Here is a 16,759-nt window from a genome sequence, read left to right on the forward strand (position 1 = left end):
CAAGTTTCAGTTTAAAAATAAGGAACTCTGACATTTTGAATAATTAACTGTATTAACAGTTAAAAACAAACCACAAACAGTACCACAAACACTCAGATGGCCATATTATCTATAATGGCTGATGTAAAACAAAAAGGTTTCATCAAGCTGTAAAACTAAAAAGAATATCTTGAAAATAATACATCATAAATAATAAGCCAAAAGCTTCCATTATTTATTTTGGTCTCACTGCTTTCATGCCTATTGGCTTCTTAAAAACAGCGGGGATAAGCTGTTGAACTGCTGTTGTCTTTTGCTGGGCTCCGGTGATTGGCAAATCACCGGATTTCTGATATGATTTAGCATGTTTGGCGTGTGTTACCATTAGCATACCGCACCGCTGTCTAACAACGCCGACACACCGTCCTCGTCCGATCCACCACTCGCACACTTCATCGTTATTGTAGTCTACAGGGAACCCGAAATGTTCCCACACAGCTGATTTAAAAGAAGCAGGTGGGTTCTAGCTCCTGTGTGTTATCTGAAATTGCCATACTAACTTTTCTTCTTGTATTTTGTTCGTTTTGTTCTTTATTTGTTGTTTAACCTGTTAAACCCTGAGCCTGTTTTTCAGGTTTCAGGCTCGAAAATGACATTCCCAGAACAAATGACTATAACTTCACTTCAGGTTTATATGAATAATTGTTATTGTCAAAGCAAGGTTATATCTGTGAGTTGGATGTAGAAGTGTCAGAATCAATATAGATTTTTCTGTGTCAGAGTAAATTCAGATGGAACATAGCAAAAAAATGTAAATTCCTGTCTCCGCCTAAAGAAAACCCATTACTTATAGTGAAGACCAACCTTGAATGATGGGTTAGTAGCCTAAAAGCTGTAGGAATCCAAAGTATAACATATAATAAGTACCCTGTATCAAGATTGAGGCAAAACAAGTGACATTTGAGCTTTTTACAGAGATTTATGAAAATAAAGTCCAGGCGGAATAAGCTTTGGGCACATTTGGTTCCATCAGTGCCATTTGACCTTTTTCAGGTACCAGACTATAACAATTATTGTATTATATTGAAACATCACTATAGGTATTCATTCCACCCAAAAAAAGAAATAAAAATATTTCTTAAAAAAAGAAATAAATGTGTAGGTGTAGCTGTGTGGGTATGTAAGTGTAGCTGTGTATGTGTAAGTGTAGCTGTGTGTGTATGTAACTGTACCAACGCACTATACAATAAAACTACACTGTAGGTCATTGTGTGTAGGTGTACTTGCACAATAAAAAAAACCCGGAAACATAGGTAACATTTGACTCCAACTGGGGCAGATTTATTTCAAACATTTTACCAACACACTATAGGCATGTAAAAACAAACATTTTACCAACGTACTATACAATAAAACCACACTGTAGGTTTGTAAAAACAACAAATATTTTACCAACACACTATACAATAAAATCACACTAGGTATATAAAAACAAGTATTTTTTTTTTTAAATAAACACTCGCAAAATGTTATACCTACCTGAACCTTATACCTACCTGAATATTCCAGTATTTAGGTCGTGCCACTCCCTGAAACAGTTCCTTTTGACAGTGAAGCACAGAGGGACCTCGCACTTCCTGCAGTACACAGGTGTCTTCACCCTTTTGAGTCCAGCATCTAGGCACCTCCCGCAGTTCTTCCTGACCTTGGTGGCATCTTCCCCATAATACTCGGGCATGCATGTGGGTGGTGGAGGAGGGGGTGGTGGAGGTGCAGTGCCTTCAGCAAACTCCAACAATTCTGCAGCAAGCTGCTCCCTGAAAGTCTTCTGGGTGTGAGGTTTTGTCCTGCTCTAACAAATGTGGAAAAACAAAGAGATTAGATTAATTCACTGGTTTATACTTATAGGATAATATTGGACTATAGATGAATAATATTACACCAAATAAATAAGTAAACACATGTATATTCATTCACTGGCCATTCATTTAGAAAATGTAACTCCAAAAAGACAAGTAACACTATTTAGCATTTTGGCTAATCATTCCTGTTGGCTAAGCTAACACTGTGATGCAGTTCCACCAAACACAAAAGTAATATATAAAAAGGATAATATTGGACAATAAATGAATAATATTACACCAAATAAATAAGTAAACACATATATATATTCATTCACTGGCCATTCATTTAGAAAATGTAACTCCAAAAAGACAAGTAACACTATGTAGCATTTTGCCTAATCATTCCTGTAGCTTCTTGGCTAAGCTAGCACTGTGACGCAGTTTCACCAAACACACAAGTAATATATAAAAACAGAGAGATTACATACCTTTCCCGTGGTGGAAGTTCAACATCCGAGTCACTACTGTTCGGATCCAGGTCTGGCTGGAGGAGATCTTCATCATCCGACGAAGAGTCATCTGGTATGATCATAGCTATCGTCAGCTAGCATCTCTAGCACCTGCTCTGTGGTGAAGCTCTCCCTTCTGGCTGCGTAATGCGTAATGGAGCCAGAGCGGGGTTAGTTTATACTACGCAGGATCATATCTTTGGAACCCATTGGTCGATTTGGGTGATTGACACCTTTTCTGAACCGTTAGAGCCAATAGAATCGAGTGACAGTTAGTAAGTCCCGCTAAACACTTACGTCAAGTAGAGAGAGGTTTGCGTAAACAGCACGTGAGACAGCGTTAGCTCGGGACTGCGAAACGTTATACCTACTCTGCTGCCATGAATGTAATGATAGATTATCAGGAACAATTCTAAAGTGACTAAGAGACATTGGATTAACTTTAAGCAGCGTTTGTATTCCCTTGAACACGAGCTTTGATCACAAAACAGCAACGGTAAGACATAATTATTGTTATGGTTTTGAAAACTGTTGTTTTTTTTCTTCTCTGTTCTGGCTGCTAGCTCAGTAAGTTTGTGTCCTACAGTGATGATACTTATAACCAAATTATCTGTGGAGTATCAGTTCTCAGATGATATGTAGTTTGTGCAGAAAATATTAAGTTTTAAAGATCGTTTTTGTTAGTTAGCACCGGAAGTAGAATCTGCCCGTTTTAGCTAAGGGATAATGCTAACGCTTCTTGTGAGACTTGCGTTTTGTTTCTGTAAAAATGGTTCGTATTGTCAGTTAGCTGAGATTCTTCTCGTTAATCTGGTATAACACATTAATAGTTTTTAAATATTAAGATGCCCTGAGACACAGTGTCGTGAACAAATAAACAGGGTCCCCGCCGGCGGGGACCTTCGGGCTTAACAGGTTAAGGGCGGCTGGCAAACAGCTTTTAACCGCAATACCGCCCCCTGGATTATATATAGTGTAGTGGATACTGCCCTGAATGACAGACTTTTTTTCCACTCGTAAAAAAAAAAGGCGTATTCGCCGTGTGACTGCATGTGCCGAACCGTGACGGTACGGGACGAACACGGATACCGTTACACCCCTAGTACGCTGACGATATACTTCTTACTTTGAGCAAGCCAGCACTTTCTATACCCGCAGTTCTTGATATGATACATTTATTTGGCAGCTTCTCTGGATATAAGATAAATTGGAACAAGAGTGAAGCAATCCCACTTAACTCATATACATAAACGCACAACCTAATGAACACCCCCTTTATTTGGAAAACAAATGGAATGAGGTATTTGGAATTAAAGGTGAAGGTGACATGTCATGCTTTTCTGGTTATTGCCTGTCCCCTTGTGTGTTATGAAGGTTTTTATGCATGTAAACGGTCTGCAGAGTCAAAACCCTCACAGTACACCATGTAGGGAGTAAAACTCTAACAGAAAATACCTCCCCAAAACGCCTCGTTGGAGATACGTCACTGTCCATTTGATTCTTCCGGGGACATCATGATGTCAAGTCGTCCCCGGAACGAAATGGACCAATCCGTGGAGCCGTTACGTTACGTCCGCGGAGCCGTTACCTTAAGCCCCCGCTGATTGGTCCAAATTGACCAATCCACGGACTTCCTCACACACTCAGTGCATGCAGCTCTGCTGATTTCTCCTCCCTGGCTGCAGGCTGATAACAGACAGTTGGGATCGCGGCGAAATTCTCTCTGCAGACCCATTCTCACAGCGTTTATCAACCTTTTTCTTACTCAATATCAAGCCACACTTATTACCAATCGGAGCACACTGGGCTCACAGGGAGGGGGGGGCAAGAGCTGCAACGAGCCGTTTAGTGGAGAGAGTGAATACACATACTTTACAGAGATGTTGTATGTGAAACCAATGTGAGTTTGGAAAATTGCACAGTATAAATCTATTCTAGTAGACCACAACAATGGAATTATGATCAGTGGAAATGGCCATGACATGGGACCTTTAACATCGTCTCTCCTATCTCTAAAATCTTTAAATGGTAAATGGACTGTACTTATATAGCGCTTTATCCAGTTTTTAAGACCCCTCAAAGCGCTTTACATACATGTCGTTCACCCATTCACACCCATTCATACAGAGCAGTGTATATTACTCTAGGAACTAACACGCATACACATTCACACACCGTTGGCCATGCCATCGGGAGCAACTCAGGGTTAAGTATCTTGCCCAAGGATACATCGACATGTTGACTGCATGGGCTGGGATCGAACCCACAACCTTCTGGTGGAAAGACGACCGCACTCCCTCGCAGCCACAGTCGCCCTTAACCCAGTAGCCTTAACGGCCCTGCTATTTTCCAGTCCATTAAAGAGGACATCAACAGATGGATGGCCATACCACTTTCTCTATGGGGCAGAGCAGAAACCTTGAAAATGAATGTTCTCCCAAGGCTTTCTCATATTATCTCCTCTATCCCTCTTGAATTCCCACTAAAATGGTTTAAAGATATCAAATCCCTATTCACTCAGTTCCTTTGGAATAATAAAAAACCCAGAATCGCACATAATAAGTTGATCATTCCAAGATCAATGGGAGGTTTGGGAGTCCCGGATGTATTCCAGTATTATCTGTCCTTCATTGCAAAGTATCCATTATTGTGGGCATACAAAAGTGCCTCTCCGGTAGGCAGTTGGCAATGGCTGGAGCAATCCATCATGTCTGTAAACCAAAACATATCTCTGGCATCAATGTGGTACTGCCCAAAACCACCACCCTCAATGGATAATACCATCATCCGCTTTTCATGCTCTATTGCAGGGATCACCAACTACATTTGTCCAAGGGCCGACATGTAACCAATAGACACTATCGCGGGCCAGCGATTTTTATATAGCCCAGAATTTTATGAATAGTATTCAGATTACTTTTGGAATACTTTATTTTTCCATAACAGATGGGTATGTTTTGGTGAACAGGAGACACTTCTTTTACTGTTTTCATGGCTTATCAAGAACTCAAACACAACATCTTGGTGTCATTCTGGACAGCTCTCTCATCTGCACCCCACATAAAAAAACATCACCCGGACTACATTCTTTGTACTGTCTTAAAACCTTTCCTTGGTATATGTTATGAATTGTAAGGTGTCCTTGGGTGCTTTGAAAGGCGCCCCTAAATAGAATGAATTATCATTATTATTTATTATCTGAAACGATGTAATAACTTTTCAAACTTTTTCCAGTCACTTGCCCCATGCATTCAGCAGCAGCAGGCCATTCACTTTGATTTCATCCCGTTATGAAATGTCATCATTTCGACAATAAAGAAATGCTACATAAACGTTATCTTGCACAATTTATCTAACCATCTCCGTTTCTAACTTAATATATTTTAAAAGAGATCTCTCTCTCTCATCTGCGTGCGGGGGCGGGGCCTCACAGACACGCTGCATCTCTCTCGCTCACAGACATGCTGCAGCGCTGTGCAGTGTGCATGCACACAGTTCTGCCGGTAATGAATATTACATTTTGTGAGGAAACTTTTCCACCAATAATTCCAATAAGTATTCCAAAATGTATTCACTTCAGGTTTACGAAAGTAACTGTAATCAGATTACTAATTTTTCAAATGTAACGCCAGCTGAATACAGTTAACCCACTTGATTTTTGTATTCTGATTACGTAACGCGGTTATGTATTCCGTTACAACCCAACCCTGCTTCTAGGCTACTGTCCCGCAGCTCCAGCCTCTCTGTTGGACTCAGTCGCAGCGGGGCTACTGCTGTGGTGCGGAGAGCATTAACCAGACTCTTCACAACGAAGGATCACTTCTTCTTCAGGGGAGGGAAGGTTTCGCAGTACGCAGTCTACTGTCCCGCAGCTGCTGCCTCTCTGTTGGACTCCGGTACTGCACCTTACTCACGAGACGTTGTAAACAAAGACATGGGTGGGGGGCGAACGCAGTAACCACTCCGCCAACGCCACAGTCACCCCCGTCGTGCGGGCCGGATGAGAATGTCTGGCGGGCCGCCAGTTGGTGGTCACTGCTCTATTGTAAAGCAACTGCACAGGAGACTCAACATAGAGGGGCTCTCTTTACCATCTTGCCCCATTTGGAGTAACCCCTGTCTTTCTGCAGGAGGAGGCACCTTAAGTAATAATATCTGGCAGAGGGCTGGTATTACTACAATTGGACAGATATATAGAGACCAAACCCTTCCATTTCAACAACTCTCTTCTCTTCTAAATGTGTAAGATTCAGGATCATACAGTTTCTATACATACACAATTCTCAATAGAGCTTACATCACCCCTGTTACAAAATCCAAGATGGACAATAAACACAGAGACTTATGCTGGCATGAATGTGGCAAGCGAGGTACATTGTTGCACCTACTCTGGGAATGCCCAGCTGTAAAAAAACATTGGTCAGAAGTAACATCCTTAATGTCTGAATCTTTAAAAGTGAATTTCCCTACATGTCCCATTGCATGTCTACTGGGTCTCAAGCCAGATGGCAATGTTGCAAGGACTGACGATCGGGTCTGGACATTGGGCTGTTTAGCCACAAAAAGACTCATCCTACTAAACTGGAAGGAACGCAAACCAGCCTGCTTTACTAGGGACCCATGGCTGAGAGAGTATCTGGACCTACTGAATATGGAGCATGCAGCTTCTCTGCTGGGGGATTTTGAGGGGAGACAGGAGGATTGCGGTTCACTGTCCGCGGCTCTCCTATCTGACCCTGTCAATATGGCATCTCCTGTGTAATGTATAATGTATTGTGTATGTAATGTCCTGTGTATGTCACAATTAGCTATCTTAGGAAGTCATCCTTGCACCCCCCACCCCGTTACGTTTTGTTTAGTTGTTACATGTTTTGTTGTATGTTCTGTTATCTGGAGCAATGTCTGTTTATTTTATAACTGAAAAATAAAAATATATAAAAAAATTAAAAAAGTAGGTATTTAAAGATCCCCTATTATACTGTTTCTCATCAATATATTACAGGTCTCAGATATATCCAGAGCCTGTCTCTGCTTGGCTGAAACACCAAACAGATTATTGCAGCATCCCATAATCCCTTCTGTTTCAGCCCCGTTTCAAAAGTGCTGATTCTCTGTCTGTTACTTTAGATCAGGGGTTGGCTACCCCTGGCACGCGTGCCACCATCGAGCTGTTGATAATTCACGATCGTCGGCACGTTGATAAAATAAAAATAGAGAAAATAAACAGAATAGCTTTTGAAAATATGTGCATCTTAAAAGTGCTTAATTTTAGATAAATAAAATTAAGTGTAGCAGCAGCTTGAGTTTCCTTTTTTCTTTGTTAACCGTTTCACATCATGACCTAACAGTTTCAGACGATTATAGAACAATCAGTCTTTACACATCATAACAATTGAACAGTTTTAAAGTTTCTCTTTCTTTCCCTCTTATATATTGTCTCTCCCTGTCTGCCGCCAACATGCCTGTTCACTCTCCTCTCCGCTTCGCTCCCTGCATCGCTAATTATTCTCTTCACTCACTTTCCTCTCCGCTTCTATCTGCCGCTCTCTCGTCTCGTCTTCCGTGTTTCTCTCCCTGTATCGCTCACTCGTCTCTTTCGCCCCCTGTCAACAGCGGTTAAAATAGAATCGCCCCGTCAAAATTGAAATCCCCTATTAATGTATTGATTATAGGTTCTGGTCCGTATAGGTCTGCGTCTGGGTCCGGATCCGGACCACGGTCCGCCTGTTACTGAATTATGATATAGACGGTACGGCCACACGAGGCCGACATGGAAATGCATAAAACGATAACGGGCCCCAAGGTGGGTAGATCTGCAAACGAAACGCTCTGGGGGGGCAAACGGCTCTGCGTTTACGCCTATACGATCATTTCCTGATAACGTTGAAGCAATAGCCCTGACTCTCCCACCTCTCCTGCTCAGAGATCAGCTGCTGGCCTGTCAGAAGAGGGGGAGGAAAATAGAGGCTCCGTTTTTTTATTCTTATATGCTGCATTCGACACGGTGAACCATCAGATCCTCCTTCGCACTCTCCAAGAACTTGGAGTATCAGGCTCTGCACTTTCCCTCCTCACCTCATACCTCAAAAACCGTACCTACAGGGTAACTTGGAGAGGGTCCGAGTCCGACCCTTGTCAATTAACTACAGGGGTCCCTCAGGGCTCTGTTCTTGGTCTCCTCCTCTTGGCAACCATTGCAACCATGCGCGGGAAGTCTTCTTCGCTGCTTTAGTGGCAGGAGTACAGCGCCACTTACAGGCCTGGCATATGCACTACAGCGTCTCCAGCGCTTTTGAGCGGTGTTGTGTGAACAGACACGTTTCTGGTGCCTATCTGGTGGACGGAAGACTTTTTTTTATATCGATTTCAGTCTGTTTGCGTTATCGTCCTCGTGTGTCTGCAGCCTGAGAGATTGGTTAAAACGAACACAATGGTGCTCTAGGAGGAGATTCAGGTGATAAGGGGGGGGGGGGGGGGGGGTTACCTTGGTTGCTGATTGGCTAATGGTTACACAAGACAAAACATCGTAATGACATCATAAAGTGGCCAAAATCTGATCAGCTCATTTGCAGACAGGTTTTTATATAAATGGATCAGGACAAAAAGAGAGAATCTTTGTTCCTGAAACTATTTTGCATAATAGGTGTCTTTTAAGTAGCAATATCATATTCAGAGCTTAGGGATGACTACAAAAGAAGAGGGACACTGTGTGACAGTGCCTGACGTGACAGGGCCTGATGTGACATGGTCAGGGTTTGACGTGACAGGGCCTGACAGTCGGCCATTTTAACTGCTATTTCTCAGCATTTCAACATGTTAATAGTTAGCTTGCTAGCAAGGGATTTTAGTGAACTTATCTTAAAAAAATGTAATAACAAAAACAATATAATCCTTTTCTGGGATATTTTAACATGACAGCGCCTGACCCTTTAGCTTGTCCACGTAAAAACAAGATTACAATCTTAAAATTCAAGGACAGAATGTACCCACTTATTGTCAGCTCCTCTTCCGTCAGATGATGTAACTCCTTCACAATCATGTTCTTAAAGGTGTATTGCACTATTTTTATGGAGTATTTTATGAAGCGTGACAGGACTGACCAAAAACATGGAGACTGTTGTAAAACACATTTTTGGTCAAATGTAAGCATTATTCAATGTTTTTAATGAACTGTGGTGAAACATAACAAGTTAAATGTGTTATTAATTAGGTTTTTTTATTAAAATAAAAGTGTTCAGCTAATTAAAAAATGTAAACCCCTCGCTCCAATTTGGCTGGGGACAGGCCATTTTTAAGAACTTCTATTTTTCAAAAGTGTTTTTACATGAATTAAAAACACCTGAAACCCTAGTGAATCGCAAACCTATGTACAAACAACTCGCAAAAAACACTACTATCTCATCAGTTATAAGATATAGTATGGATTATAATTTGTATTCACTGTAACAATCCCAGGACAGATAATATACATTTCTGGTAGAATGTATGATTAAGAATAAAACTCTCCTCCCTTGAGACTATTCAGCTGTGACAAAAGAAATGTATCACTTCACAAGGAAAGGATTCACAAGCAGTGCTGACATACCTTCGGGCAAAAGGGAAGTTGAGGCAGGCGCCGGTCGACACATTTCGAGGACTGTCTAGAGGGCTGCTTGCAGCTGAAACAGAAAAGACAGTAACGGTATTATTCCTAACTGTCATAATTAACTCAGGAAATAGAGTAAAGAAGACCAAATGGATGCATTCACAAGTTGAAACTTCTCAGAAAAGATGACATCACGTCTCTGCAGGAACCCTCCATCACTTAAAAACCAGCACCTCAGACAGGTCCAATCTATCATCTTGGAATTTCTCTTCAAACATTACAGCACTGATCTGCAAACAGTCAGGTCTCACCAGAGTCTGGCTGCCTCCACTAGAGACTGTGGTTCGTTTACATGCAAGTAGTTGAGTACCAATTAGGACACAAGAGAGACCCAATTAGAGGCCGACTGCACTCTGTGATTAGATAATCCTCAGCATGATTGAGTTCAAAAGGGAGCACATGACACATACTGCTGGTTTGAGGAGCTCTTGGGCAAACCTCTTTTCATTGAGTGCAGCTGCTTCATGGCATGAAGTACTGTTGATTAAGAAGCAAAAGAAAACTAACAATTTAAAGTTTATTTAAACACTTATCGATTGTCAATCATCCTTAAACTTTCTGCACTTTTAATTCTTCAACCTGATAGACAGTGAACTTCTCTAAGTCCAAATTGATTACCGTAACACATTTCATAAAAAAAGACATATCATTTAAAACATAGTTTCCTGAAGCAACATGAAACATTGGAGATTGTTGGTCCAGATGTTCAGCAGAGGCTGAACTAATAATATGACTTATTGGTGTACAGGTACCCTTTTTTGGAGTACGATTTATATATAATTGTTTTTGACGCAGTGTGTCATAACTGAAAGGATTCAGTATGGCTGATGTGTGCAGATGTGCTCCAGATGATCTGAATATGTCTGAATAATCTGCAGTCTCAACAGCATACTGGCTATGGTGCGGCTTAATAGTTAGATCCAAACGAGCTTAATCTCGTATTACTGAGCGTGTGGCTAGGCAGTGAACCATACAGCTTACAGATATTAATGTTAGAGGAGCTTCTAGCAGTACGCAACATGACAAACAGTTAGGAATTTGCTTGAAACTTCATTAATCAAACCCCTGCAAAGTTTCCATGTGGCATATGTGTGTTCACATCAAACCTGTTTAAAGCTTCACGTCATCTCTAGCGTTTAGAAAGGTAAGAATAACAACATTTAAACCTACTTTATAACCCCAAGGCACCTAAATGTGTTTAAAAAAAGACAGTATCAAATACTGTCACTGATTATTATATCTGAATGTAATCAATCAATTTAAAAACTGTACATTTTAAACAAGATTTTGCAACAGACAAAATGTAAATAATGCTGTCATGTATTTAAGCTTCTGTGTGCACGTGCATCAATTTGATTGGTCAGTGCAGTTATTTGCTGAATGACACACTACAGCTGAAGTAGAGCCAACACCAATGCTAACATGTGTTTGTTTGCAGCCGCGCTCCTGTTGGGACATGCTGGGATTAAAAGGATACCAAGCGTTGCAGCAGATCTTACCGGTGTGCAGTGAGAGCGGTGAGAGCGGCCGGGACAGCGTGGGCGATAGCGTCCCGACACCGAGGCTTTTCCTGTTGCTGTTGCGACAGCTGGAGCACAAACGGAAGAAAGAAAAAAAGGTGTCAACACAAACTACCAGCCTGATCACACATCACTCATCTCCCATCACTTTGAACATGTCTTTATTACCTGTTGTAACACAGTGGAATTTCAGCCATTAAAAAAGCACCAATTAGAAAATTGTCCCCCAGGTTATCTTAAAAGAAAGCTTTTTCACTAGAAATCAATGCAGGTGTGGTTTATTATGCTATATGGGTTGAAGTGTTTGTGTAACATTCATTATCACTGCTCGAACAATCTAGAAAAAAATACCCTGGCGTGTCCCTTTAATGAGTGGAATCATTTTGGCGTATCCACCTATAATTAAAAGTTTGACTCATGCAATGCTTCAACTTGTGTTACCATCAGTGTGTGTATATGTGTTTTGAGCAGCAGCTTGAAAACACAAAAAACCTTTTCTGTCAGCGCAACACTTGGCAGATTAAGAAGACACTCGACCTCTTAAATCCACAACTGTGATCCACTGAGCTCGAACTGTTGTACTACATTGAGTACGCTGGAACAACAACGAAACACATCCTTGTTTGTGTGCCAACCGGAAGTACGCAGATATTTAACTGGGAGTTATGGAAATAAGCAGGCGTTTTATTATACTTTTTAGTTTAGTTGGAATTTATTTAATTGTATACTCTTTACTTAGTCAAATAGTTTCTTGTATTTTGCACATTTTGTATCATCACATAATATCATATACATCCAAGATTTGACCAAAGGAGAATGAAGAAAAGCTTCTAAACCTTACACACACAAGTTTTTCATATGGGAAAATGTGCAAACTGAGTACATTGAGCCAACATCATAGCCACCCTAACTGCTCTTGATTGGTATTCAAATGAGTCCAATGAATCCTCAAATGTAGGTCAAGAATATCAGTGATCAACCTCAAGCAGACCGAAAGTCTTTGAACATCTTTTGAATACTTTACCAAAGATACACACTTTCTGGTCTAGTACAGATGGGGCTTATGGTACTTTGTCTCTGCCCACTGAGATTTCACTCCACGATGAGGTTAGTTCCGCCTTCAGAGCAGCTCTTCCTTAGTAGGTTTTTATGTAACTACTACTCTAATCTGCGGGCAAATGCTCGACACACCAGCATGGCTGTGTCAGCTGAAGAGGTCAAACTGGTGAGGGCCAAAACACAAAGAGGAAACCTGCTGTCAACAGACTCAAGACTGAAGGGAGGGAGTGTGTGCCCAACAGCAACAGCCGGCCAAGCTCGCTACAGATGTCCAACTCTCTCTCTGTGTGTGTGTGTGTGTGTGTGTGTGTGTGTGTGTGTGTGTGTGTGTGTGTGTGTGTGTGTGTGTGTGTGTGTGTGTGTGTGTGTGTGTGTGTGTGTGTGTGTGTGTGTGTGTGTGTGTGTGTGTGTGTGTGTGTGTGTGTGTGTGTGTGTGTGTGTGTGTGTGTGTGTGTGTGTGTGTGTGTGTGTGTGTGTGTGTGTGTGTGTGTGTGTGTGTGTGTGTGTGTAAAAGGCGGGAGGGAGTATCAAAATCCTCTGGTCCTGAAGTGAAGGGGCACACTATGATCAATACCATTAATCTGAGCAAATGTAACTGCAATACGAGGGTGAACAGTAATTAATACTAGTTCTGATTATTCAATTATTCAATCATTAGACAGACAGAAAATGAACCAACTTAGTATAGACTTAAATATTTAGTATTAAAATGTTTGTCATTTTATATACAAAACCTTCCCTCTTCTCACATATTAGCTCTTTCTGTCTGCTTTACAGCCATTCAATTAAACAATTGAGATGTGCACTGTCATTCAAGTCTTCTGAAAACCTCAGGGACATTGTGATTTCTGACATATTATAGCCCATAAAGTTAATCTAGAAAATGATCTGCAGATTTATCTTGAAAGTGATCGGTTGCAGCACTAAAATGTTACAATATTAGAAGTTTATAGCATTTTGAATGACAGAATGAGCTGCTTTTCTCATTTTAATATAAAATATTTTGGATTGCTTGTAGAACAAAACATGCCATCTGAACACATTGGACTCTGGGAAATCGAAATGGCAATTTCAGCCATTTTTCAGACTATTAACCCAAAAAAAGGACAAATAATTCGTGAATCATATGTTGCAGCATAAATCCACAAAATGCAGGCTGAAAGTTGCCTCATGCATCCCGTGTCATGGCCTCTATCAGACAGCTGCAGTGGTTATCTCCAGTCATCTAACAGTAAACAATGAACTATGCCCTGCAGTCAGTAACTATCATCACACCAATAGACACCAATACAAACAGAGAAGGGCAAATATAGGCTTTTTTCTTAATATAACACACCTTCTTGTCCCTTTATTTAACAACTGCACCTACAGTTAGGATATGCAAATGCAACATCATAGACCTGCTGCAATGGTCCAATTTCAACAAAGAAAACTGCATATCTGATATTAGACAAACATACTTTTGTTTTAGAGCAAATATTGAAGGAAATGTGCATGAGCTACTTCCAGATTTCTGGGACGAAAACTGATATACACAGACACGGGATTAACGTTCACTAAATCACCAGGCTGTTTGCGCGCATGGAGCTCGTGTTGGGAATGTTTTAATATAGCGTCCCTTAAGAAATCAAATAAATAAATAAGACCACCTACCACTGATACAAGGACGGCATTTTCACATAACAAACAAAAGCCAAAATGAACCTGTAACTTGAGCTTTAACCTGCAAACGTACCTTTTTGAGCGCTTCAGCAAGGCTCCCGGAACAAAATGAGACTTGGTGTGGCTTGGAGCCGCAGACCAGTGACTTGGATCCGACATGCTGGAGGATATTTTCGCCTTGATATCCCAGTTTAAAAGTGAATGGTTATGTTAGAGAACTGAAGCTGGGGTATGTGTGAAACCCCCCGATGCTGCTGCTCCTCTCCCCCACCATCGCCTCCTCTCCTCGGCGCTTTCTTTTGTATTGTGTCTGCCGCCTCGTGTAGTCCCTACATCCTCCGGTCGGACCTCTCACCGCGGTCCTGTCCCCGAAAATAACACCTCCATGTTGGTGTGTCTGTTGTGTGTAAAACCGTGCACACAGCAGCAGCCAACGGCTCACTTTAGTTTGGTCAAACACATACTGTTGTTTCAGTGTGTGTCCGAGTGAGCGGGCTGGAGCCAGATGCAGCGTTCAGGTGCTGCTCGTTCACGACGGTGTCTCACGCCTGGAAAGTCTGCCAAGTAGGCCTATCTAAATTGCCATTCAAATGTTACCAGTCCAACCAGTTCCAAAGCTGTAGCAATATATCTGTATGAACAATAATCTTATCAGTTTGACTCAAATTGTTGTTACTTCTATTTATACTTTTAGTAAATGTGTATTCTTATTTATTTTATTCTTAATATCCCTGTGTATATTTTCATGTGTACTACCTGTGTTTCTATCTTATTCTTCTGCTGCTATAACACCGGAAGTACCCTACAGGGATCAATAAAGGTCCATCTTATCTTTCTATCTTCCTACTCCAAAAAATACTTAGACAGAAATACTTTAAATTGCCGTATTGAGCAATCTTTGTGAAAGTAAAGAAAAGTGATTATATCTGCTCTGTGATTTGGATCCGCTCCTTATAGGGTTCTTCCTTGGCCCATGCTACACCATTGCACCAAGCTTCCTCTGCAAAAGTAAAATGTGATATAAAAGCGGTATCGGCAAAATTAAGATAGGATGTGTTTGTATTATTTGGTTTGTATTACGATAATCCTTCACTGTTACAAAGAACATAAGAGTAATTTTTTCGTTTCCTTTAACAGCAGCTTGAGAAGATAACATACTATGTTACACAATAAAAAGAGCAGACCAAAGAACTGCAGGCTTGAAATTAGGCTCCACACCACAGTGACTCCTACGTTTCTCTAGTCTAGTGCTACAAAACTACTATAATGTGAACATAGCAGGCCTTTAAAAAACGTTTTCTCTATAATAAATGGATTTGTTAGGCTGCATTAGTTGAGTGTGTGTGGTGGAGATGGTTACATTTCTTCTTTGTAGGCCTACTGTTAAAGAGTGGATTTGACCTTATTTTTGTTTGTTGAGTTAATAATAGTCATACCAAAACACTCCCTTCACGTGTACTATTGAGCGAATTTCCTACAAAACTTGAACGCATCATAAAATGTAGTTGGGTTATACCATAAGCAGTCTGGCAGAAGGAGGATTCCAGACAAACTTCTAAACAATGGTACATGCCACTGCATATACTACCTCTAGTGGTCATTGCATATAGCTCAGTTATACCCAGTACTATTATTTTTTTTTAAATCATATCAGATCACAACATCACGTATTGATATACTGTAGCTGGAATGCTGTGTGTAGTAGCAAAGACAACTAAAATATATTTTATTTATTTGTATTTGTTTTGAATTTGGACTCAAACTATCTTTATGTGATGTACTGCAGACGATTGGTTGAAAATATCGGATAGATGTCAAGACCTATACTTAGTTTGCAAGGGACCGATTTTCTTTATTATATATAATTTTGTAATTGACATAGACACATTAGGAATTTAAGGAATACCTAAAACAGATATATTATATAATATAAATGTTGTTTTTGCAGTATGCCACTGCCACCACTAATCAGGCTTATTGGTTACATCTTACACAGATAAAGGATAAAGGTGATTGTGGCGTTATTGTTGCGGCTGCCAAACTGTGGAAATGTTTTTAAAGTATTTGTACAGTTTTAATACTATCATGTTGCTTTTCATTGTATGAGTCTTCCACATAAAGATGCCATAATAATAAAATGCCAACATATACGTTTTTAAGAGTGTGCTTAAGACCTTCCTTTTTGATAAAGCTTATAGTTAGGGCTGATTAGATTCAGCCCCTAGTTTTGTTGATATAGGCTTAGACTGTCAGGGGACATCTTACTTCTTCCTTCTGTCTGTCTGTATCTGTGTACTCTCATGTTCCGATTAACCCAGCTTCCCCAAATGTCTTTCTTTTTGGTGTCTATATACGCCGGGATCCGGAGTCATGTATGATCCTGTTGCTGCGGTCCTATGTCCTGGATCCTGAGCACTGGATCCTGTATCTTGAGTCCTGGATCCTGAGTCCTGGATCCTGAGTCCTGAGTCCTAGATTTGAGTCCTGGATTTCGAGTCGTGGCTGAACCAGTCTCTGCGGTCCTGCCTGACTTTCATCATA

At 40.8% G+C, this 16,759-nt stretch overlaps 1 protein-coding gene across 1 annotated transcript in view; it reads right to left on the reverse strand.

Annotated features, from left to right (window-relative positions):
- The window catches only part of LOC117442806 (microtubule-associated serine/threonine-protein kinase 3-like), a 34,260-nt gene that overhangs the window by 13,264 nt on the left and 4,237 nt on the right, over nucleotides 1–16,759 (reverse strand). The window contains exons 3-4 of the mRNA XM_034078770.1: nucleotides 11,477–11,565; nucleotides 9,918–9,990 (exon numbers count right to left, since the gene is read on the reverse strand). Coding sequence (XP_033934661.1) covers nucleotides 9,918–9,990; nucleotides 11,477–11,565 — 162 coding nt within the window. The remainder of the gene's footprint in view (nucleotides 1–9,917; nucleotides 9,991–11,476; nucleotides 11,566–16,759) is intronic.

This window comes from Pseudochaenichthys georgianus, unplaced genomic scaffold (assembly GCF_902827115.2).
Source record: "Pseudochaenichthys georgianus unplaced genomic scaffold, fPseGeo1.2 scaffold_479_arrow_ctg1, whole genome shotgun sequence".
NCBI classification, from domain to species: domain Eukaryota; kingdom Metazoa; phylum Chordata; class Actinopteri; order Perciformes; family Channichthyidae; genus Pseudochaenichthys; species Pseudochaenichthys georgianus.